The sequence below is a fragment of the Vanessa cardui genome, chromosome 18 (assembly GCF_905220365.1).
Source record: "Vanessa cardui chromosome 18, ilVanCard2.1, whole genome shotgun sequence".
In the NCBI taxonomy this organism is placed as follows: domain Eukaryota; kingdom Metazoa; phylum Arthropoda; class Insecta; order Lepidoptera; family Nymphalidae; genus Vanessa; species Vanessa cardui.
In genome coordinates, this window is record NC_061140.1 from 9879887 (window position 1) to 9903277 (window position 23391).

Below are 23391 nucleotides of genomic sequence, written 5' to 3' on the forward strand. Positions count from 1 at the left end.
AACAATTTATGTTGCAGAGGTGTGGAGCCTCAATGGTCATGGATCTGTCGGAACGATCGCTGCGAAAGGCTTTTGGCCTCAGAAACAAATGTACTTCAATCTCTTCCAACTTGCAATATGCTATGCGCTTCCACACAACTATGGCCCCAGCCCACTGGTCCAGTGAGCCTGGCGACTGCTGCCATCCGCGTTCGTTCCAGTGGATTGTCTCTCCAAGTACTGGCCTCTCCCTCTCGGGATGTAACCGAGCACCTCAATGACGCCTTTATCTTGATGCGCGATGACCTAAAAACACTGGAAAAATCCGCCGCCATAGAGAACAGACGAACTGACTCGGCGACACGTGACGTTCTCGTTCGTGTAACCGTTAACGGAACCGCTGATCCACGGATGAGACAGGACACAGACGAAAGTTACAAGCTAGCACTTCGACCAGCTGGCAAATCTTTGGTCGTCGATATAACTGCACACTCTTTCTGCGGTGCCCGACATGGCTTCGAAACTTTATCACAGTTGATTTGGTTAGATCCTTATGCGGGCTCACTCTTAATTCTGGAAGCAGCCACTATTGACGACGCCCCTAAATTTCGATATCGTGGACTTCTTCTCGATACAGCAAGAAACTATTTTCCTGTTAGTGATATACTGCGTACAATTGATGCGATGGGCGCTAGTAAGATGAACACCTTTCATTGGCATGTTAGTGATTCTCAATCATTTCCTTTAAGATTGCAGAGCGCTCCACAATTAGCGCAACATGGAGCGTATGGCCCTGGAGCCGTGTATACGACTGACGATGTACGAGCTATCGTCAGGAAAGCCAGATTACGTGGTATACGTGTTCTAATAGAAGTAGACGCGCCAGCACACGTGGGGCGAGCTTGGACTTGGGGACCGGGTGCAGGGTTAGGTCACTTAGCTCATTGTGTTGAACTGGAACCTTGGAGTACTTATTGCGGTGAACCTCCTTGTGGACAATTGAACCCGCGAAATCCCCATGTATACTCACTACTAGAGCGCATATACGCAGAAATTATCCAACTTACCGGCGTTGACGATATTTTCCACTTAGGAGGAGACGAAGTTTCAGAACGTTGTTGGGCACAACATTTTAATGATACAGATCCAATGGAGTTATGGTTCGAATTTACACGACGTGCAATGCTTGCTCTAGAAAAAGCTAATGGAGGAAAAGCACCTGATTTAACTTTCCTCTGGTCTTCACGTTTAACTCACACGCCATACCTCGAACGCCTTGACAAAAAACGATATGGAGTCCAAGTGTGGGGCTCTTCACGATGGCCAGAATCTCGAGCCGTACTTGACGCAGGGTATCGTTCAGTGTTATCACATGTTGATGCTTGGTACTTGGACTGTGGATTTGGTTCTTGGCGAGATAGCTCTGACGGGCACTGTGGACCATATCGTTCGTGGCAACAAATCTACGAACACAGGCCATGGATAGAAGAAATACCGTCGGTTACCACAGGAGTTGAACCTTGGAGGGTTGAAGGTGGAGCGGCATGTCAATGGACGGAACAGCTGGGTTCTGGAGGCTTAGACGCCAGAGTTTGGCCGAGAACTGCGGCACTGGCGGAGCGATTATGGTCCGATCGTGTTGAAGGCGCCACGGCAGATGTTTATCTTAGACTGGACACGCAACGATCACGCTTATTAGCCAAAGGGATCCATGCAGCTCCTCTGTGGCCTCGCTGGTGTTCTCACAACCCTCACGCCTGCCTTTAGCAGTCGGCCATAGACGTACTCTCATAAATTCGGTTAACGAGCACCGATTTTATGCGACGTTAGCTGCCTCAGCAGAACTCCCTATTGAGATATTTATATAGCTTCAAACTGTTTGGTAGTGATGATGAAATTATTCTCCTATGTATAGTGTTAGATCGATGAAGTTTGTTGTACATAATAATCATGAAATCTTATTAGTTTAATCTACATTTAGCTTAATAAATTGTACAGCGCTTTATTATACTTAGCAGAAACTTAATAACTCATATAAATATTTGTAGAATAAGTGAAATGTACTTGTTATAATACTAATATGAAATACGTTTAAATTATATAACATAGTTATTATTTAATGTAGATAGGATGTATTGACTGCCAATTTAGTCACAATTTAATTGCAATCGCAATCGCCTCCGAATAGGAGTTAAGAAACGTGTCATAAAACACACAACATATAATAAATGAACACAAATAGCATATAGGAATAATTTGTTAAACATTTCGTTTATATAATTAAGGTAAACTAACATATTACATGCATATCTTAATTAAACAAAAATACAATATTATGAAACTGTTACTCTTAAATGTAATATGTACCACGGGATAATATTTGATAGAACCCACTAATTTTACATTACTACATATATCTTTACAATTTAATATCACAGCAGTAAAGTAGGTACCAAAAGTGAAGATTGTTTTGCAATCAAAGTAACCACAAACAACATTTTCTAGATATACTACAAACGCCGTTTTTAAATCTGATATGTTTTTCAACTTATTGTTGACTATTTAATAAATCAGAGTTGAAATATATGTTTAATTAAATATATATTGGTTTTACTAGATTTAAGTATATATAATAAAGATCACATAATAACCAATAATTATTAAATATTTGATATATAACTTCCAATTATAATATAGTTGATACCACACTTCTATAACCAATACTGTTTTAGTACAAAAATTTATGGCATTTGTTAGTAAAATATTTGCAAATGACTAAATGAGAGATGGTAATTAGACTTGTTATATAAATTAATAATTTAGCAATTCATAGTTCTTTTAAATGTAATTAAAATTATATTTTTAAGCATTAGCAACATGACAAAATACTTTTTAAATTTCGTTAGGGCATTCTAGTTTCTTTACTTGTACTTTGGAAGCTGTTAAATTAAAAATATTAAATGTTTACGGCCAGTAGCCAACACCAGTTGAATAACAATTAACGGACACAAATTTAAGTATTTCATCACATTTTAACGCTTTAAATAATATACTATATGTATTAGTCTTGTTTGGAATAAAATGTTTTACGTTAAAGAATAGTTATTACAACTTGTGCAAAATGTAAAAAAAAACTTAGATTCCAATTTAATTATCTGTGTCAAGTTGGATTTTGTAGTATTTTATCTATATTTTAATGCTCAAAACTACTCGCAACTAAAGACAAATCGTTACTGAAAGAAAATAGAATTTTTACTGTTAGGTAGGCATTGCTTTGTTGTAAAACATTATAAGAGTATACGAGACATCGATTTTTTTTTGTTAAATATTCGAAAATAGTCACAAAAGTATTTGAAATATTTCGTTCAGTAACGGTTTTGATAATGATAAGTCCTCTGATAACATAAATCATATAAATTGTAGCGTCTCATTTATTGGAGTAATATTGATAATTGAAAGATTGTTAAACTGCAATTAAATTTAAATCAGTAGCTTGTGTTAGATTTTATATTTCTCGAACTTTAGATTCGTCAATTACGATTTAACTCAATTCTATAAACGCATTTCTAATAACGTATGCTATCTAAATTGAGATTATAATGTTAATTTTACCATAATTACATGTCAACTCGAAAGTGCTATATTTTTAGGGCCTCTTATTTATCCAATCTTTTTTTTTATCTGAATAATAAATGTAGAGTTTTAACAATAATTTTGTTTAATAACTGTCAAGTCAAAGTAATTGTTATGTCATCCTCTGTTAAACGTGATATTGACAGAATTTGCGCTCAATTAGCGTAGACAGAGAAAACTAAAAAAAACTTGTGATTGAACGATCAGTGTTAAAGATATTTCCTTTAAAAGTACATAAAAAAATTCATCGTCAAAAATTTTTTTCCATATTCCGACTATATGTAGGAACCAGTGTTATATTTTTAATAGACTTCTTTAACTCTTTAATACTCAGTTTAACTTTAATCACATTTAGTGTATGTATGTTCGGATGAAATCCTTTTGTTTTTTGTTTTTGTAAATGGCTTTATAATATTTATTCATATTGTATCATGTTAATATATAAACTGGCACAATTTTGTACATTTTGTAAGTAATGTTTGGTGCTATAGTGATTTTGTGGTGTACTTCTATGAAATAAATAAGCTGAAATCAACTTGGCATTTTATTTAAATAAAACGATTTCATCAATGTAATAAATTAATAAAATGTATTAATCGAAAATATCATAAAACAAAACAGGATGAATTGCATTCATTTTTTTCTAAAAATGTTACTTAATCTTCGGCTGCGAGGTGTACCCTGAAAAAAAAAGTCATTTTATTAATGAATCCAAAACAAATTCATTTTACTATTCAAGTCTGCGTTCATTTGTGATACTTTACATATATTTTTTTTTAAGCTAAAATCAAAATGTCAAACCACTTTTAGACACTTATCTTGGAATGTAACTGTTACTAGTTGCGTAAAGAATCTTGGATTTGGTTTGGAATAAGAAATTTATTATTATTCAACTTATAGACAGAAATATTTATCATAATATTATATGTATAAGCACTCACTTCTGTTGTATCATTTTTAGAGGAACGAAATAGTGATCGAATTCGTGATGGCGTACTCGTCTTGCGGGAAGCTGAAGGGTCTACTTCCACCCGAAGCGACTGACGTAGTTCAGAGTCCTGAAGGACAAAAAATAAAGTTAGAGTAAGTTAAATTGAGATCACTAACTAATTAATATCTCTAGTAATTTCAGAAATTAGTTCGATTTAAAGTCAAGCGAAAAATAGAATCAAGTATAATACTTGGTCAATGATTAACAAAAATGACAGAAATTTATATTTAGGTTTTTGAAAACAAATAAATAAGGCTTATTATATTTTTATTTTAAATTGCCTTGCCTGATTTTTACATTCCCAATATGCGTTTAATATTACTTTTCATTTACAAAACATCTTATAAGCGCTTAAATATAAAAATTGTCTCACGGCAGTTATATAAAGAATTGAAATCACTAAAAAACCTACATTAGTGTCAAACTTATATGTCATATAATATATAAAACGTGTATGATTTTCACTCACAGTGGCCGAGAGTCTGCCCGCTTGTTTGCTGGGCGTCGGTGGTCCGGGTTTCTTGTACACTGTAATGCCTACTTCCTTCCTTTGTTTTCCTCCCAGCGACATATTTCCCGTACACTAAAAATTAAATAATCTTATAAGAATAATGAAAATAATTGGATCTTCGGATTCAATTTATTGTGCAATGAAGTACTAAATTCTGTCAAAAAATAATAGTTATGTCGAGGACTGCTATGGCAACGGGAATTACGCCCGTGTGACTGTTTAGGTACAGATAAACCTCAGATAAGACTTGCCACCTTATATTATTATTGACGGTACATTTATAATATAAGGTGGCAAGTCTTTTAATTATAACTAGTTTAATTACACGAACATATCATATCTTAGATAATCTCACGGTTGCTGTACTTTGCCGGTGCATCATCATGACGTGAATTAAATTTATTACAATCAACAACAACAACAGCCTGTAAATTCCCACTGCTGGGCTAAAAGGCCTCCTCTCCCTTTGAGGAGGTTTTGGAATATATTTCACAACGCTGTTCCAATGCGGGTTGGTGGAATACACCTGGGCAGAATTTCTATGAAATTTGTCACATACAAGTTTCCCCACGATGTTTTCCTTCACCGCTGAGCACGAGATGAATTATAAAGACTAATTAAGCACATGAATCAGCGGTGCTTACCTGGGTTTGAACCCGCAATCATCGGTTAAGATGCACGCGTTCTAACCACTGGGCCAAAATTTATCACAAATTTATTACAATGTCTAATGATAAAGACGGCCACTCACTGTTGACGAGGTATATTTGACCGTCTACCTCCTATTCAATTTACATAAAAATACATAGCTAGTCTGTGGGAGCACGTTATTCCGGCACTGTAGAAAACAATTAAGAATATAGCGTGGTGATAGTCACCTTGATGTCGTCCTCGTGCGTGATTCCGGCAAAGTAGAAAAGAGCTAAGAATATAGCGTGGTGATAGTCACCTTGATGTCGTCCTCGTGCAGCGCGGGCGCGAACTGCGTCTCGGCGGGGTAGGAGCTCTTGAGGTGCGGCGGGCACAGCGAGTTCCGCCAGCGCAGCTCCGACAGGCGGCGCGGCTCGCGCGGCGTGCGCAGCTCGCGCAGGCAGCGGTTGTCGAACACCTCGCCCTCCTCGTCCGACATCTGCAGCGCGCGCGCCTCCGCTGCGAACACACGCATACGCACACACACACACGTTACTTCGAGGACAACACGTTACGTCACAACACACACACACACACGTTACTTCGAGGACAACACGTTACGTCACAACACACACACACACACACACACACACACGTTACTTCGTTATCGACATAGAAACGTTCACGCACACACACACACGTTACTTCGTTATCGACATAGAAACGTTCACGCACACACACACGTTACTTCGAGGACAACACGTTAAGTCACATCGTTATCGACATATAAATGTTTAGTACGACACAACTTAGATGTAGCATCGGCAATTTCGTAAAATCGATCACATCCGAATTAAGTACGCTATCCCAAAATGTCGCATCGTCAAAATTCGTAAAACCGATCACATCCGAATTAAGTACGCTATTCCAAATTATCAATCTTTATTTCTTATTTGAATATGATCTTTACACAAACATAATATATCATATGATTTACTATTTATTATATACTCGTCAATTTGACACGACGATTGTAAATCGTCGTGTTGATTGACGAATAATGCACTTGCCATCTGGAGTTGAACTGCTGCGAGAATATATAGCAACGAATAACGTCGAAGGACGCGATAGGGAGCTATTTCTATTGGTTGTGTAAATCGGCAGTAATCGGTTTTACAAATTTGTGTCGTACTATATTCACCTGTAAAATAAAAAGAGACTCAAAAACTTTCTCATTTTAATATAACTGTATAGCTTACCTTTAGCGTTATTTTTAGAAACGGGCAGGGATCGCAGCGAGTGCGTGTCGGAGGGACGAGATGGCTCCTCCGGCTGGGAGGCGAGACCGGACTGGAAAATGTATTGTTTCCACGTCAGTGATAATATATTTTAATAATAGGAAAACTAGGCATGCTGTTCCCCGGTTGTTCATCACATATAAAAAAATCGAATACATTTAAAGTACTTATTTTTAGTATATACAACAACATTTTAATTTTTACACATTGATTGATATTCATGTATTCTAATTGCTTTATCATCTTGTCTCTTTTTTCCAAGAACACCCGGGGACAATACAACAACAACAGCCTGTAAATTTCCACTGCTGGGCTAAAGGCCTCCTCTTCCTTCGAGGAGAAGATTTAGAACATATTCCACCAAGCTGTTCCAATGCGGGTTGGTGGTGCCCCCCTCCCTGCCGGGGACTATTATTAATAGTAATATTTTAAATGTGAAAGCAACTCTATCTGTTTTCGCTCTTTTGAACAAACCTGTGAGCTAAATTTGATAAAATTTAGTGTTAAGCAAACTTGAATTCCAAGAACACTTTACATAGACTACTTTTTTGTCTAGCACACACCCTTAAACGCGAGCGAAGTCGGGGTCGACTACTAGTCATACATAAAACATTTCTGACACATACCGAGTGCACGTGTTGTAGCGACATCAGTGACCCATAGTTTTGCTTCTTTCTCAACCAATCAGCTTCGTCCTTCTTGACAAGGAACTTTTCACCGACATTCCAAAGGTCTGTTGTCAGACTCTTGATGTGTTCCTCGTACGCCCTGCTCGACTCACGCAACTTGTGGTGAGCTTTCTGCAGTTCTAATTCCAGGGACTCCACTTCCTCTCTGTGTTTCTCCTTAAACAATGCTATCTGCTCGTGACAAAGTTGTTTCTGAAAATCGAAGATCACAATTAAATATTGGTCAACACAATGGTAAGGGTTTTTATGGTATTGCGTTATAAATATTATTGTATATCCCTGAAACCATGCTGGCAAATCAGACAAAAAGCTAAGATGCAAAATAAATCATGCTCATGCTTATACAGAAGTTCTAGTTACCTTTTCGATTCGTTGTAAGGCAAAAATTAAAAAAATACTAAACTACACTATGCTTTAATGAACACTCGATATTAAAACAATATAAATAAAACAAAAGCATCCATTAAAACATACTTTATTAAATAAATAAGACTTCACAAGTCGTCACAGCGAATAAGCCACACCGATTCAAAAATCAAAATGTCATTCACCAATAGTCCATTTGCAAGTAGAACCACCACACCACCTGATAGGCTAGTATCAAGAACAGTATGGGGAGGATACTGACCATTTTCGCCTTCATCCTGTTGAGTTTGTCCTCGTATTCCGCTCGGACCTCCATCACGGTCACGGATTGAGGATCTTTAGCACCCTCTCCCTTCTGCGCTCGGGCTACTTCTTCTAGAAGCTTCTGGAATGAATTTTGTAACTCGTCCAGTTGGACTTCCAAACTCGCGTTCTGGAAGCTTCCGGACGCCAGGGACGCTCGGTCGACGTCACTCGTAAACGCCTGCTTAATCTTCTCCGCGGATATAGTCCTCGAAATGCAGCGCTCAATCCATCTCTCGAGATTCAACGCGCACTCGGATAAATCCTGCATGACCGCAGCATATCCTCTTTCCAATTTACACATCATGGAATCCGTTATATGGCCGTCGAGACTCAAAATCTCTCGTCTGACTGTCCGCTGTAGTGATATAACTCTGCTCAGTTTTTGAGTGTACAATTCCCTCACGGAATTAAACGTCTTAATGCTGACGGACAATTCCGTTAGGAACTTCCTCATGTTTATTATCTCAGACTCGTTAATCCTATTAACGTCGCTCAACCTATCCCTTTCTTTTTGCAATGTGATCTGTTTCTCCGAACAACGGCGTATGTGCCTCTCGGTAGTTTCCAAGAAGTTCTCCAAGTCTTCCATCGTGATGGTGCCGGCGTTTAAGCTCCTTCTGATGTCGTTATCAGTATTTGAATTGCCGAAGTTCGTCAACTCCTTCAGAACTGTGTTCGACTTGATTTCTGCTATTCTTTTTAATATAATAGCTTGGTACTTGGCGGACACTTTGATAATTTGACTAGCTCTGTTTTCAGTGACGCTCATTTTTGTCACTTGCTTTTTGAGTTCAGCAATTTCTTCGTTCTTTTGATGAACAATTTTTTTAAGCTGATTCGATAGTTGCTGGCAATTTTCTTTGCTCATATCCAAGTCCTTGGAAACGTCTAGAAGTTTGTTTTCGGACTCGGCTATCAACGATTTTAAGTAGGTGATATCACTTTGAAGGGTCGTAATGGTCCGATTTTTGTCATGAATGATTTTTTCTAAGTCAGATATGGTTTTGTAGCTTTCTATGGACGAGTGTGTGTCTGAAGAAGTGTTATCTACCTGAAGGTGAAGGTTCCGGTGATTTGTGTCGGCCTGCCCTGAACATTTGGGACATGACTTATCTTGACTTACAACGGCAACTAAAAGAGAAAAGTAAAAAATGTAGTTTATATAAATGCATAAAAATAATAGGCTATTTGACTGGTTTTTAAAATCCATTTTATATTATTTAGTGTAGGTTAAGGAACCTAGTAAATGTTGATTTTTTATTTCTAGTACATATTTGCCGAAAAATATCATATTAAAAATTCCATATTTAAATAACGCGCGAAAACGCTACTTGGACAATATGGCGCTGCAATGGGGTCGGTGACGTCACTTTGCTGTATTTTAATCTGTGGTACCTATAGTAGAAAAGCAAGGTTTACAAGAATGTGACTTCATCATAAGCACGGCCAATCAGGAGCGTTTTGTGTCACTTGACAAACGTTTGAAAAAATGCATTTTTATATATTTATTTTTGAATAAATTAAGGATTATTTTCAAGTTTCGTTAGTAAAAAACCATTTTTAAACCCATAATATACACTGATTACAATAATTCACAATTTATTTTTCACATTGTCAAATAGCCTATTATTGAGATTTGTTAATCCTAATAACATGTAATATCAGCCTACTTACAAGTCTCAATTTGTCCAATCGCTTTGCATAGTTCTTCATTTTCTTTCCTCAATGTTTTAATAACTCCCTCGTGCTGGTTTCTTTCATTCAACTTGCTTGTAATAATTTTAATGTCCGTTTCTCTTATTTTTACTTGGGTTTTCAAATCATCAACGGAATCTTGTAATTGTTTCAATTGTTCATTCAAATTGTTTATCAGAGCATCCTTTTCTTCTTTGATCTCAGTTAAGATTCTGTCTCTCTGAGTCACTTCCTCTGAGGCTTTAGATGTTAATGTTTTAATTTCTTCTTGAAGAGTATTTATTTCTTTTTGGCGATTTTCAAGTTCAGTTTCAGCTTTACCTTGATATTCCTCTAAAATAGAACACTTGTTTGCGAGATTTATTTTCTCTTTGATATTGTCCTCATTTTGCTGTGCCATTTGTGAATGCAAACACTTTTCTAATTTCAAAATTTCTGTAAAAAATAATTGTAAATATACTTTAAAAAATTGTACAAAGCTATTAAAATTACTTATAAATTTATAATATTCTAATGTACCTAAATTTTTCTCTTTTATTTCTTGAAGGAGCTGAATGTTTTCGTTCTTCAATTCTGCACAAATTTCTTTTTGTTCAATAATATTCTTTTCTAAATCTGCCTTTAATTCAGTAATTTCATTTACATATTTACTTCTATCTGATTCTAGAACTTCTTTCTCCTCCACTATTTTCTTTATTTGTTCTTCGAGATCATGCACTTTCGTGTCCATTTCATTGTTTTCCTTTGATTTGATTTCGAGTAAAACTTCCAAATCATTTGCATGTTTACATTGCTTTTCTAAATCGTTGTCTAATTGTTTCAATTTACTTTCAAATTCAACTTCAATGCTGTCTTTTTTAATTTTCCATTCATTGCTTTTTTCTTCGAGCAAAACAATATCTGAAATACAAAACATTTTAAGCAATTATAAATCATAAAGTTCAATCACTTCAAAAACATCATTTGTTTTGTTAGGAATATAAAATGTTTTACCTTCTTTATGCTTCTCCAACTTTTCAATCAAATTTTTATTTTCGTCTTTCACTGTATCTATTGTACAAGTCTTTTCTAGAACATCTCGCTCTAATGATGTAACTTTATCATTGAGTTGTTCAATTTGAGATTTAAAATCGTTTTCTATGATATCTTTTTCTTTTCGCACATCACTTAAATCTTTAAATACTGCATCAAATGCTGTCTTAGCTTTAAGTTCATTTTCTCTTAGTTCTCTTTCAAATTTACTTTTTTCAGTGTCGAAATCTGCTTTCACTGTTGTTAGTTCCATTTCTAAAGCTTCAATTGATTTAACATGTTCAGATATAATATTATTAAGACTATTCTTCTGATCTTCCATAACAGATTCGGTAACTGTTATCATATTTTTAAGCACAAGTCTTTCAGATTCAAATTCCGTTATCAGTTTATCCTGATTTTGTTTTTGAATTATTAAATCATCCTCTAAGGATTTCAATGCTAGAATACAAAAAAATATGCTTATTAATAAGAATGATTATTTTCTACAACATAAAGGGCACAATACATTTTTTATAATCAACAACAGGAATGATGTTTATATAATAAGCTACAACATTAAGTACATTCTATATTGAAAAATGAATCAAATTAATTGTAACTAAGGGTTAAATTAATGTTGAGATGGCTATTATTATAAAAAAGTTACCTTTATTTTTGTCTTCTATCGTATTTTGTAATCTTTCCTTTTCGACCCTCATTACTTCCAATTCTGTCGTTTTTTCTTTTAGATAATTGGTTAGCTTTGATATCATCATATTCAGATTATCGATCTGATTTTCGTATGTTTCCTTCAACTTATCAGTTAAATTCTCGTTATCAACGAGTTTGTCTTTCAGAGAATGAACTTTGACATCTAACTGAACTTTAAGATCATTTAGTTCTATATTAAGCGATTGGTTTTCAGACTGTAGCTGCGTAATTTCGCTCACTTTTGACTCTATCATGGTGTTATATGTGTCATTTTGTTTAAAGAACTCTGTAAATGTGTCATTTTTAATTTTAATGATCCTTATACATATTTTAATAATTACAAACCCTATAGTCACATTACAGAATAATATTCGAATAAATATCACATGGATTATTTGATTTGACTAGTCCTAATTTACCAATTATCTATATTAATAAAGACTGAACTAAGATTATGGAGCATGCAAGTATGTTAGTAAATTATTTTCACATATTTTCTGAAGTTAATTTTAATAATTCAAATATACAGTCAAATAATGATAATCCATCCCCATGGATATAATATATGCAAAATTAATGATACCAGAATATCATGACATGGTTTAGCCGTGCAAAAATCCTTAAACTTACTTCCTCTTCTGCTAAGTTTATTTGTAAAATAACACTTTAACAATAAATATAAACAAAATGTTGAATGTGCCTCAGATATTTAGTTACCTGAGAAAACATAAAATAAAATTCACTTACCTCTTTTAGATTCACTTATCTCTTTTTGAAGATTCTTAATCTCATCCTGCAACTCTGAAATGTGCTTCTCCTTTTTCTCGACCAATTCTGATACATTTTTGACAACTGTATCTTTATCCTTCAACATGTTTTCAATGTCTTTCTTCATTGCTATCTCCGAGGTCAAATCACTAATGATACTAAGAAGAACATCACAACACGCTTCAGATTGAATATTTTGTTTTTGTTCAAAATTTTCTAACTTTTGTAAAACATCTAAGCATATTCCATCCTTTTTAATAGTATCTAATATCTTGATAAACCCACAATTTAGAACAGTGTTAATTTGCTTATTATTTTCTTCTAGAGCTGAAATAAAATATTTAAATATATAAATTATCCTCTAAAGTAATCAAAATATATGTTTAAGTAAAAAACACATACTTTTGTAGTCAGATTTCATTGAATTTAAATCAATTTTAAGTTCATCTATTTCTTCTTGCTTGTTGTTTATTTTTGCAGTTAGAGTTTCATTACTTTTTTGCATTTCATCTCTTAACTCATCACACATTTTCACTAATGATTCTTTTTCTTGTACAAGTGTTGCTTTGTTTTTCGTTAAAAGTTCTACCGTATTTTTCTGATCTAGCAACTCTCTTTCTGATTCTTTCAAATTAGAGACCAGACTTTCATATTCATGAGACATTTTTTCTATATCTTTTTTTAAGTTATTTATATCATCTTTCAATCTTGTACTTAAACATTTTTCATTTTCATATTTGTCGGTATAGATATTAATATCTCTTGTAAGGATTTGATTCTTTTCTTCTAAGTCTAATATAATTTTTGTTTCGTCATTCAATTTTGTTTCCAAATCAGCTTTTATTTCGCTAATATTATTTTTTTCTTGTTCTGCCAATTCCTTGGAATGTCTTTCTTCCACGAGCTGTTGAGTGAGACAATCTTTTGCTTGTGCCAACATATTATTCTCTTCTCTTAATTCTTCTAACTGTTTGTCAATTTTTCTTTTCTCCGCTAACATAGCTTCTTTCCCCTCATCTGCTATTTTCAGAACTGATCTTTCCTCCATAATTTGTTGCACCAAAATTGCCTTTTCATTTAATAAACTTTCTCTCTCTGATACAACATTTTTGTATTCAGATTCAACATTTACTACTTTTTTTAATAACTCTTCGTTTTGTTCAATTAAACTTTGTTTTTCATTTTCAAGAGAATCTCTCACAGCTTTTTCTGCGATAAGATTTTCCTTTAACAGATCACATGTGTTAGCACTTTCAGAACATGTGTTTCTTAGTAAATTTATTTCTACAGTTAATTTATCTTTATCATCTATTAAAACATTAATTTTTGAATTCAAAGTGTTTAACATTATTTCTTTTTCTTGCAAGATAGCTTCTGATTGATGTATTTTATCAGTCAATTCCTTAATTTGAGTGTTTTTTGTATTAATATGCTCCTGCATAGTGGTTTTATACTTCTCTATCACTAGTTTTTCGTTCTCATGCTCCTTCATTAACTGTTCTAGACTTTCTATCTTATTTTGTACTTCCCTTTCAAGGTTCTCTATAATCAGATCTTTTTCTTTCACCATTATTTCAAAAGTGCTGTTATCTTCCTCTATTGTATAATGTAATTGATTATTTTCTTTTTGTAAAGCCTCAACTATTTGCAAGTTTTGATTCGTATAATTTTTGAATTCATCTTTAGATTCGTCAATCAAACATTCTAATGTTTGAACTTTTGAACTTAACTCCTCAATTTGTGTATTTTTTTCGTTGATGTCTTCTAATAATTGATTAGTTTTACACGTTAGAGTGTCTATTTCTGAAACAAAAATACAAAAAAAAATATTAACGAGAATAATTACGACAAGAACTATGTAAAAAAAATATTATTATTATTATTAAATATGATATTCAAAATTTTACCTTCCGTTTTATCTGCAACATTTTTATATAAAATATCAACTTCGTTCTTAAGCTTTTCTATCTCCTCATTTTTCTTCAGTATGTCCTCAGTTAACTGGGCGCTCGTATTATTTAATGTAGCACATTTATTCAAATATTCATTTTCGATTTCATTTTTAAAAGCATTTATTTGATCTAGCTGCTTCACCAAAACAGCCTTCTCACTTTCCATGACCAATGTCTTTTCATGTTCACTTTGTAACAATGCCTGTAGTTTTTCTATGTCTAATTTAAGTAATTCTATTTGTAATTCATTATTCTCTATACAATTGTTCGATTTCGATCTCAAATCTTTTATAGCTACTTCCATTTCATTTAATTTTGTCACAAGTTTAGTAGTTTCTGTGTCAAAGTTCTTTTGCAGAGCATCATATGCTTGATTTCTTTCTATTATTTCTTCTTCGAGTCCTTTTATAACTGAAAATTTAAAATATAATTAACACATGAGAAAATAAAGGCAATTTATCATTGAGTATATAACAAATCATTCACTTACCACTTTTATTTTCATCAGCTAAATTAGACAACTCATCAAATCTAGTTTGTAATGTCACAAGATTGATTTCCTTGTCATGAATATCTTTTAACAAACATTCTTTTTCAGTAATGATCGTATCTAATTCATGTTTTAAACTATCTCTTTCTGCTATAGCAGTAGATAAAGTACTGTTTGTGGAATCAATAATTGCTTCTTTTTTGGAAAACTCTTCATCAAATTCATCTTTTTGTTTCGCCAAGATTTCTTTAGATCGATTTAAAGCAGATTCTTTTTCAGATACCAGTTCATTCAATTGTTTAATAACTATATTCAACTTTTCGCATTCTTCTTTTTGCTTTTCATTCAATTCTTTTTCTTCAATTAAATACTTATCAAGTTTTACATTCTCAGATTTCATTGCTGTTAATTCTTTTTCTAATTTGCTAACAGTGTCTGATAAACTCTGCCTTTCATCTTCAATGCTTATTTTGTATTCTATTTCATTTTGCAATTGACTTTTTAAGGCATCAACTGTTGCATTAATTTCGTCTAGACTGTACTGTAATTTTTTCTTTTCTTCGTCAAATATAACCCCTTGGTAATCAATTTCTTTTTCTATCTGTTCGATTTTAATTTCCCGATTTTTCAATTCATTGTTCAGTTTTTCATTGCATTCTTCTAAATGTTTGCTTTCTCTATTCGATTTTGATAAGCAAGACCTAATATGATTTATATCCTTATTCAAAGTTTCATTGAACACAATATATTGTTGCAATTGGTCCTTTAGATCTGAGGCTTCATCAGTCCTTTCCTTCAAACTGTTTTCAATTTCTTGTATTTGAGTGTTCAAATTTTGGACATCATTGAGATACTTGTTAGATAATTCTTTTTCATTTCTCAGGTCACCTTGCAGCTCCTCAATCATTTCACCCTTTTCGAAAATCTTATTCTGTAACTCTACCAATTCATTATTTCTATTTGACACCTTTTCCTTTAGCTTCATCATTTGTTTTTCATATTCATCCCTCATTTTAAACTTAGATGTCTTTTCTGTATCTATTTCTGTTTTAAGATCTTTGATGATGTTATCGAATTTTGATATTTCATCAGATAAACTTTGAAGAAGCGACATTTTCTCTTCCTGTAATATTTGTATCTCTCTCATTTTTGAATCGATTATTCTCCTTGAGTTTTCTCCCGTGTCTCTTAACCTTTGTTCCAACTCATTGACTTCATTATTTAACTTTGTGAATGCGTTATCATAATGTGATTTTAATGCATTCCTTTCCTCTATTTCTTCATTAATACGATGTTTTAAATTAAAGATTTCAGTGTCTTTTTCGCTTATAATTTGCGCAAAATTTTTACATTCTTCTTCAGATTTCTTTGTCAAATCATTAAATTGATCCTGTAAACCATAATAATCTAAGTGTAAAGGTCTAATAAAAGCATTTTAGAAACTTAAATTATCAATCAAGAAGACAATAAGTATTTTCTTTTTATTCAAATAACTGAATCGTTATTATACCCTTCTTATATAATATTTAATTTTATTTATGACATTCAATGGAGTCGAGATGGCCCAGTGGTAAGAACGCGCACATCTTAACCGATGATTGCGGGTTCAAACCTAGGCAAGCACCGCTGATTCATGTGCTTAATTTATCTTTATAATTCATCTCATGCTCAGCGGTGAAGGATAACATCGTGAGGAAACCTGCATGTGACAAATTTCATAGAAATTCTGCCACATGTGTGTTCCACCAACCCGCATTGGAACAGCGTGGTGGAATATGTTCCAAACCTTCTCCTCAAAGGGAAAGGAGACCTTTAGCCCAACAGTGGGAATTTACAGGCTGTTGATGATGATGATGTGATGACATTCAATGTATATATTATACTAAGTATTTAGTAAATCACCTGCAATGTTTCCATCTGTTGTTTGAGGAGAACCATTTTTGCGCGTTCCTCGCTAAGCTGGACCTCAATAACATTTGCACACACCTCACTGCATATAGCTACAGGAAAAAATATTAAGTATTCAAACATTTAACATAATAATAATATAATAATAATAATATAATATGAGACAACATCACATACATTACTCTGATCCCAATGTAAGTAGCCGAAGCACTTGTGTTATGGAAATCAGAAGTAACGACGGTACCACAAACACCCAGACCCAAGACAACATAGAAAACTAATGGTAAACATCGACTCGGGCAGGAATCGAACCCGGGACCTCAGAGTGGCGTACCCATGAAAACCGGTGACCACACCAATCGACCATAGAGGTCGTCGTCGTCGTAATAACATAAAATGTTATTACTTAAAAAAAACATATTTTAAATATCAAGTAAGTTCTACTTATGTTTTTCTCTTTTAAAAATAAATGTTAATTTGTAACTTACATGCATTATGTGGTAGAGACTGCACACTTGTATCTATATCATCGCATTCCAGCTGACTCGTATCAAAGCCATTAAGGCGGTTGTGCTGTCTCAATTCCGTAACCAGCTCACGTAACGAATGTACTTGACTGCGCTCTGTCTCCAACTCCTCAACCAGTTGCGAAGCGCGATCAGACTCTTGCTGACTTATAGTAAACCATTTATCACGTTCGCGCTTCAGTTCATCCAACTGACAATAAAAGACAATACTTAAACTCAATTCTGCCCTTACTCCTTGGAACATGCAGCATTTTTATCTGATGTATATAAATATGTAACATAATAAACAAAATATTCTTTATACTTTCATTTTATTAAACTACTATATTCCACTCGCGGCTAAGACGTTTGTGTGGAGGGAAAAGTCCAAAATGTGATAAGAAAGACCATTACAAATACATCCAGCTTTTTATGCGCAATTGAATAATAGACATACAACCTTTCAAATATATATTATTGATGATACCGTCCTGACCGATCAAGATACGGTCAAGGCAGCTAATCTCAAAGGAGACCATTCAACAACAACAAGTTGGGCATTTCATAGCCCACAATTGGGTCACAACACAGTTGAATAGCTAATTCTTTCACTCTCGTAATACCATAAGATGGAAAATTCAACACGACTAATAAGAGTTCACTCACAGTACCAACAGCTTTACGTGCTTTCCGAGGCAACGGACTGTACTTACCTTCCAGATATTGGGCTGATACTGAAAATTTTTTGCTTGAAAAAGCTGATAAATTTTCATCAACCTAGATTTTAAACTCAGAACCTCGGGTACTGCGGCCTTATATCTATCAACAAGCAACTAGGCCAGTGAGGCAGGCATATATATATATATATATATATATATATATATATATATATATATATATATATATATATATATGTATTTAAATAATATCTGTGTAACTGAATCCTGTGTTTATTCTTTTTCAATAAATTACTATTTATCATAAAACAAATATATATTAACACAAGTCTATATAGTTCAGATTGTAAAATCAGATAAATTCTTTCTCGAAGAACCACCAAAAAAATTTGATTATGAATCTATTACTTACTTTTAATTTATTACTTTTGTAAATAGATTATGTTACAGAATAAATATTACTTAACTTATGAACTTAATATTCCAACTACAGAACCTTAATAAAATAAGGAAAAAACATATGTTGTCTATGGTCAGAAACCTACCTTATTTTTATACGTGTCTCTCTCATATTGCACATCCTCCAACTGCTCCTGAACATTCACCAACCTCTGTTCAGTTTGCTCCAACTGCTTAAGTAACTTGGCTGAATTGTTGCTTGAAGTCTCTTCGCCTTTTGTTTCATTCTCTTGTCCACAGCATGAGGATATCTTAGCCTTTAAGTTATTAATATCTTGCTTGTATTGCTCTTTGTCTTTTACTGTGAAATAAACGTAACAATATACTATATTCTGATTAATTATTAACCTTAGACCTACGGCTGACCAATTTCTACTTAACTTTTTGAGTAAGATATTGTACACAACTAAAAAAGAGAAATAAAATTAGATAAAAAAAATTCACTCACAAAGTTTTTCCATTTTTAAATTAGTCCGAGTAAGTTCATCTTGAAGGTAGGTCCGATCAAAACGCTCAGCGTCAAGTGCAGCCTGTAACCGTCTTACTTCACCATGTAGAGAACGAAGGGCTGGAGGAGTTTCTGCCACTTTATTGTGGTTTACTTCAGCAGCAGCTACATCCTGCCCGCAGGCCTCTAAAAATATGCATAAAAACTTTAAAACTGTTCAAACTTATACAATTTGTGGAACATATTATTTTTTAATAATAATTTAATTTTAATATATTTATTAAATATTAAAATATATTTAGCTCTTTTTTTTTAGGGTAGATAAACAAGAAATAGTCTGAGTAGTTAAAGAATATGACAATCTCTCATCTCATTGTAATATTGTTGCCTAAAGTTCTGCAGTTTTTAAACTTAATAATAATTTATGCAAATACACACATAACAGTTTAATTATGTTTTATATAATTAATTTGTAATTAACTCTAATGTTATGCTGTGAAGATTTATAATAGCCACCTAATCCAAGTACAAGTAACATACCAGGTCAGCTCGTTGTTCGCAAATAATTTCATAATATATTAAGCTGAAATATATAGCTACCTATATTTTATATGAATAACAATAATTTACCTGTAATAGCTGTCAAAACATCTGATTTTGTGATCACAGGGCATTGCATTAAACATTTGCTGAATTTCAATATAGTTTCCTGATCAGCTGCACACAGCTTATTACACATAGCACTCTTCATGTTCACATCTTTAGAATTTACACAAACGAAATATAGAAGCAATGTTGCAGCCAAGTATATTTCTTCCTCGGTATGAGGTTCAACTTTTCCATTTTCAAATCTAAAAGCTGGATATTTTTCAAGTACAAAGTCCTCAATTGTAATTGCATCCAGTAATGAAGATTTTGACTCGTCTAAACTAAAATTTTCTCGTAAATGAGAAATGATATTAAGAAGAGAATCGACAGTTACTGCAATATCTTTTTGAATTCTGTTATCAAAGTAGCAGTTAATCTGAAATAAATTACATAATTTGCATTTTATTTTATAGATTTAATGAAATCGGTATCTGCATGCTATTATTCTAAAATTTATAAAAATACATCGAAGTAATGTATCGTTGTCCACTATTTATAATATTTATTGTAATCAATAATTATATAATCTTTAATGAAAATAATTAAATTAATTAATTTTGAAAGTAAATATCGCCATGCCACTAGCTTTTCAAAATATCTATATTTGACCTCACATATTGCAAATAACGCACCTGGCGTTCGTGCGTACGCTTAAAAAAAATGTAAGACAAAGAAGCCATATGAGCGAAGTCCTATTTACAAACCATACACTTTATTATAAAATTTAAAGTCAATATCTAATTAAATAAGAGTAATACTTTTTCAATATTTACCCAGTTTGCAAGTAATATTTTCCATTTTCGTAACATTGTGTACTTTTAAATAAACCACTTTATTACAAGAACACAGTAATTATTATATTGATGCTAGTGATAATGATGTCATAATAATATAAAGCATAAATTATAAATAGTATAATACAATTCGGTTAGCGAACTAATGATTTGAAAATAATTGTTCCAACAGTTGTTGTCACATTGCCGTTGCAGTTTGAAATGTTTTTTTTTTTAATGACCGTAGAAATATCTTTCAAACTTGAGTATAACATATGAAAACTTTTTAGGGAATAAAAAATAAATAATTTAAACTAGCTATTACTATAAAATCCGTTATATTATTACAAAAATTATTTGTATTTTTAATTAAGATAAAACATTTGTTAATTTAATTATGTTTTAAAGCATACTTCACAAATGTTATTTTTGAACATATCACAGATTAAAAATGTTGTTAAAAGAAAATGCATAGAGTTTTGTAGCAATAAAATTTAAATATAATCTTTTAGTTCAATTGTATGTGTATGTTTCATAATAAAATCTATAAAAAAATGTTATTATGTTAATAAAAAAATAGTTGCTTAAAATTATAAAATGTTTTGAAAAAGTAATTGCAAAATGTGACAATAACAGAATGAATAACAGTGTCAGATCTATATAAACGTATAGTTAAATTAAATTATAATTACTTAATTTTATTTACTATGTGGTATAAATAGCTTATATTTTAAGTAATAATCAGAGTTGGAAAATAACTATTTAATCCTAAGTTAAAAGTAACATAATTGTTACACATAAGTATTTTTTTTGTCATTGTTATTAATATTTTATAAAATCAATTATAATTGAAATAAGTAATTTTATTTCTAGAACAACAGTAAGATAAACATGTCACCTACAAGAGCAGCTGGTTTAGTTATATATAAAAGAAGTAATCAAATTATAAATTTTCTTTTACTTCAAACATCATATGGAGAACATCACTGGACTCCTCCAAAGGGTATTTTTTTCTTATCGTAATATCATACTTTAACAACTATTTGTAGTAATAGATTTTTACAAATCTCAATTGAAAAATAAAGATAAGCCTCTATAGTCTTATTCAGATGAAACCCCATATCAAAGGTATAATCAGATTATTATTGTTTCATTCCAATATGAGAACCAACTAAAACATCATCATATCTTAGAGCTAGAAGACCAGCAATAGCTCTGAACAACAAATGTGTGGTGCCTCTACCGAGAAGCTGCTCTGCGTTACAGCATCACTGAAAAGTTTGCTCATACCTTTAAGACTGATAGCATATAAAAGTGAAAAAAAAATTAACTTATACATAACTGGGCACTAAATAAATAATTAAAAAAATTTAATGTATACTTTATTCCTGATTCTTGTTAGGTTACAATCCTGACATAAAGGGCAAATAATTTTTTTTTATTGTGATTTGTCATTATTTATTAGGAACTTAAATATACTTTTATGTTTAATGACTGAATAATTAAGATTTATGATTGTACTTTTCCAATCATTTTATGTATTCTAAAATGTTAGGGCATGTTGATCCTGGAGAGTCCGACTGGGTTACGGCATTACGGGAGACCAAAGAAGAGGCTGGCCTATCAGAAAATGAATTAGAGGTATTGTAGTGAAATATAATTTGCATTAAAAAATGAAAAAAATATTTAAAAGTAGAAAAACCACACAAAAGTTAACTTCTCCCAATTTTTTTTTATAATATAATATGTAAACAATGTTAGCCAATAAATTGAATCCAAATAACCTTTCACATTTTTTCTACGTTCCATCATTTTCTAATTTTTGCAGATATACAAAGACATTTCGAAAACCCTAAATTATCAAGTCAAAGGTAAACCAAAAGCCGTTGTGTATTGGTTAGCACAAGTAAAAGACCCTGATCAGAATGTGACTCTGTCTGATGAGCACCAGGATTTCAAATGGCTTCCTTTAGAACAAGCTCAGGAAATATCAGGTTTTGAAGATATGAAGAAGCTGCTCGCTGAGTTTCATGAAAAGGCTCTTAAAATGATATAATATTTGTTTAGTTTTAAAGTGCAAGAATACATTCAATAATAAAGAATTAAAATAAATATATAACATGTGACATAATATGTAACATGTGTAAAAAATATTTATTGTAGTACCTTGAATATATGATTAAATAAAACAATTGTATTTAATCTTATAATTACAAAAGCTTTTTAATATATACCATTAACATAACCCAACAATTTATTTAACTAAAATATATCAAGATTTACAAGTTAAGCTATAAACACAATGTTCATTATGGTAAAGCAGGAATATTATTCAATACATAATATATATTATTATATAGGTTTAAAAGAAAGTGGAGCTTATACTTGTTGACTTCCAGGACTGAAGTTGACATACATGTATGATTGTATTTAATAGTAAATACTGAGTTACTTGCCGGTTCTTCTTAGTAGAATCTGCATGCCAAAGGGGTGGTAGATTCTCTTAATTTAGTGTGTTAATTAACAATTCAAAAACAAAAGTGTATGTCTTCGCGAATGCTTTTTTTGTGTTAACATGAACTTAAAGTAGTGTCTTGTGCAAAAATATTTTTATGGTCATTCAATGTGTTATACAGGGTTACAGGCAATGATATTCTTAAATAAACAGATATGTTATATCCATACTAAACAACAGAAAAAAGTGTGCCGCGCCGGGGACCGTTTATTTTAGTTTATTTTTACATTTCGTTAAAAGTAAAAAGGATAGCTTGATAAAAACAATAAGTAAAAGGGATAACTAGATTTTTAATTACACAAAACGTATTACTACGTAATTATGATGTATTATAACGTATTACTACGTAAAACAACTAAAGGCAAACGTCCCAATTAGGACGTTTTCATATCTGTTTACTACAACATCATTGGTTACAGGGTAA

At 32.4% G+C, this 23391-nt stretch overlaps 3 protein-coding genes across 7 annotated transcripts in view; 2 read left to right on the forward strand and 1 right to left on the reverse strand.

Annotated features, from left to right (window-relative positions):
* The window catches only part of LOC124537325 (probable beta-hexosaminidase fdl), a 98851-nt gene extending 94704 nt beyond the window's left edge, over positions 1-4147 (forward strand). For all 3 annotated transcript variants that reach the window (XM_047114140.1, XM_047114141.1, XM_047114142.1), the window contains one exon: positions 18-4147. In XM_047114140.1, coding sequence (XP_046970096.1) covers positions 18-1746 — 1729 coding nt within the window. In that variant the 3' untranslated portion in view covers positions 1747-4147. The remainder of the gene's footprint in view (positions 1-17) is intronic.
* Positions 4148-4153: 6 nt separating this feature from the next.
* On the reverse strand, positions 4154-20674 carry LOC124537326 (GRIP and coiled-coil domain-containing protein 2-like). The gene is made up of 21 exons (XM_047114143.1): positions 20453-20674; positions 19662-20055; positions 19032-19217; positions 18670-18884; positions 17430-17658; positions 16936-17033; positions 15034-16423; positions 14499-14954; positions 12994-14394; positions 12571-12918; positions 11780-12109; positions 11092-11571; positions 10618-10998; positions 10078-10533; positions 8360-9534; positions 7669-7923; positions 7004-7094; positions 6064-6263; positions 5073-5186; positions 4554-4670; positions 4154-4293 (listed from the first exon to the last, which is right to left on the reverse strand). Exons 1-21 carry the CDS (start codon positions 20486-20488, stop codon positions 4246-4248), a joined length of 8400 nt encoding a protein of 2799 aa, XP_046970099.1. The 5' UTR covers positions 20489-20674; the 3' UTR covers positions 4154-4245.
* A 278-nt stretch (positions 20675-20952) lies between these two features.
* On the forward strand, positions 20953-22577 carry LOC124537279 (bis(5'-nucleosyl)-tetraphosphatase [asymmetrical]). 3 transcript variants are annotated; one of them, XM_047114068.1, is made up of 4 exons: positions 20953-20971; positions 21326-21455; positions 22008-22093; positions 22281-22577. In XM_047114068.1, exons 2-4 carry the CDS (start codon positions 21344-21346, stop codon positions 22506-22508), a joined length of 426 nt encoding a protein of 141 aa, XP_046970024.1. In that variant the 5' UTR covers positions 20953-20971; positions 21326-21343; the 3' UTR covers positions 22509-22577. The 3 variants fall into 3 exon arrangements, with proteins under 3 accessions (XP_046970024.1, XP_046970023.1, XP_046970022.1); XM_047114067.1 differs by lacking the exon at positions 20953-20971 and adding an exon at positions 21021-21231; XM_047114066.1 differs by lacking the exon at positions 20953-20971 and adding an exon at positions 21021-21118.
* Positions 22578-23391: the final 814 nt, after the last annotated feature.

Coding starts and splice junctions, on each gene's coding strand:
- LOC124537279 (XM_047114068.1), top strand. CDS start 21,344: ATGTCACCTACAAGAGCAGCTGGTTTAGTTATATATAAAAGAAGTAAT. Junction 21,456..22,007: donor TCACTGGACTCCTCCAAAGG/GTATTTTTTTCT, acceptor CTAAAATGTTAG/GGCATGTTGATCCTGGAGAG. Junction 22,094..22,280: donor TATCAGAAAATGAATTAGAG/GTATTGTAGTGA, acceptor TAATTTTTGCAG/ATATACAAAGACATTTCGAA.
- LOC124537326 (XM_047114143.1), bottom strand. CDS start 20,488: ATGTTACGAAAATGGAAAATATTACTTGCAAACTGG. Junction 17,659..18,669: donor GAGACACGTATAAAAATAAG/GTAGGTTTCTGA, acceptor TTTTATTGTCAG/TTGGATGAACTGAAGCGCGA. Junction 4,294..4,553: donor CTAAAAATGATACAACAGAA/GTGAGTGCTTAT, acceptor TTTTTTTTTCAG/GGTACACCTCGCAGCCGAAG.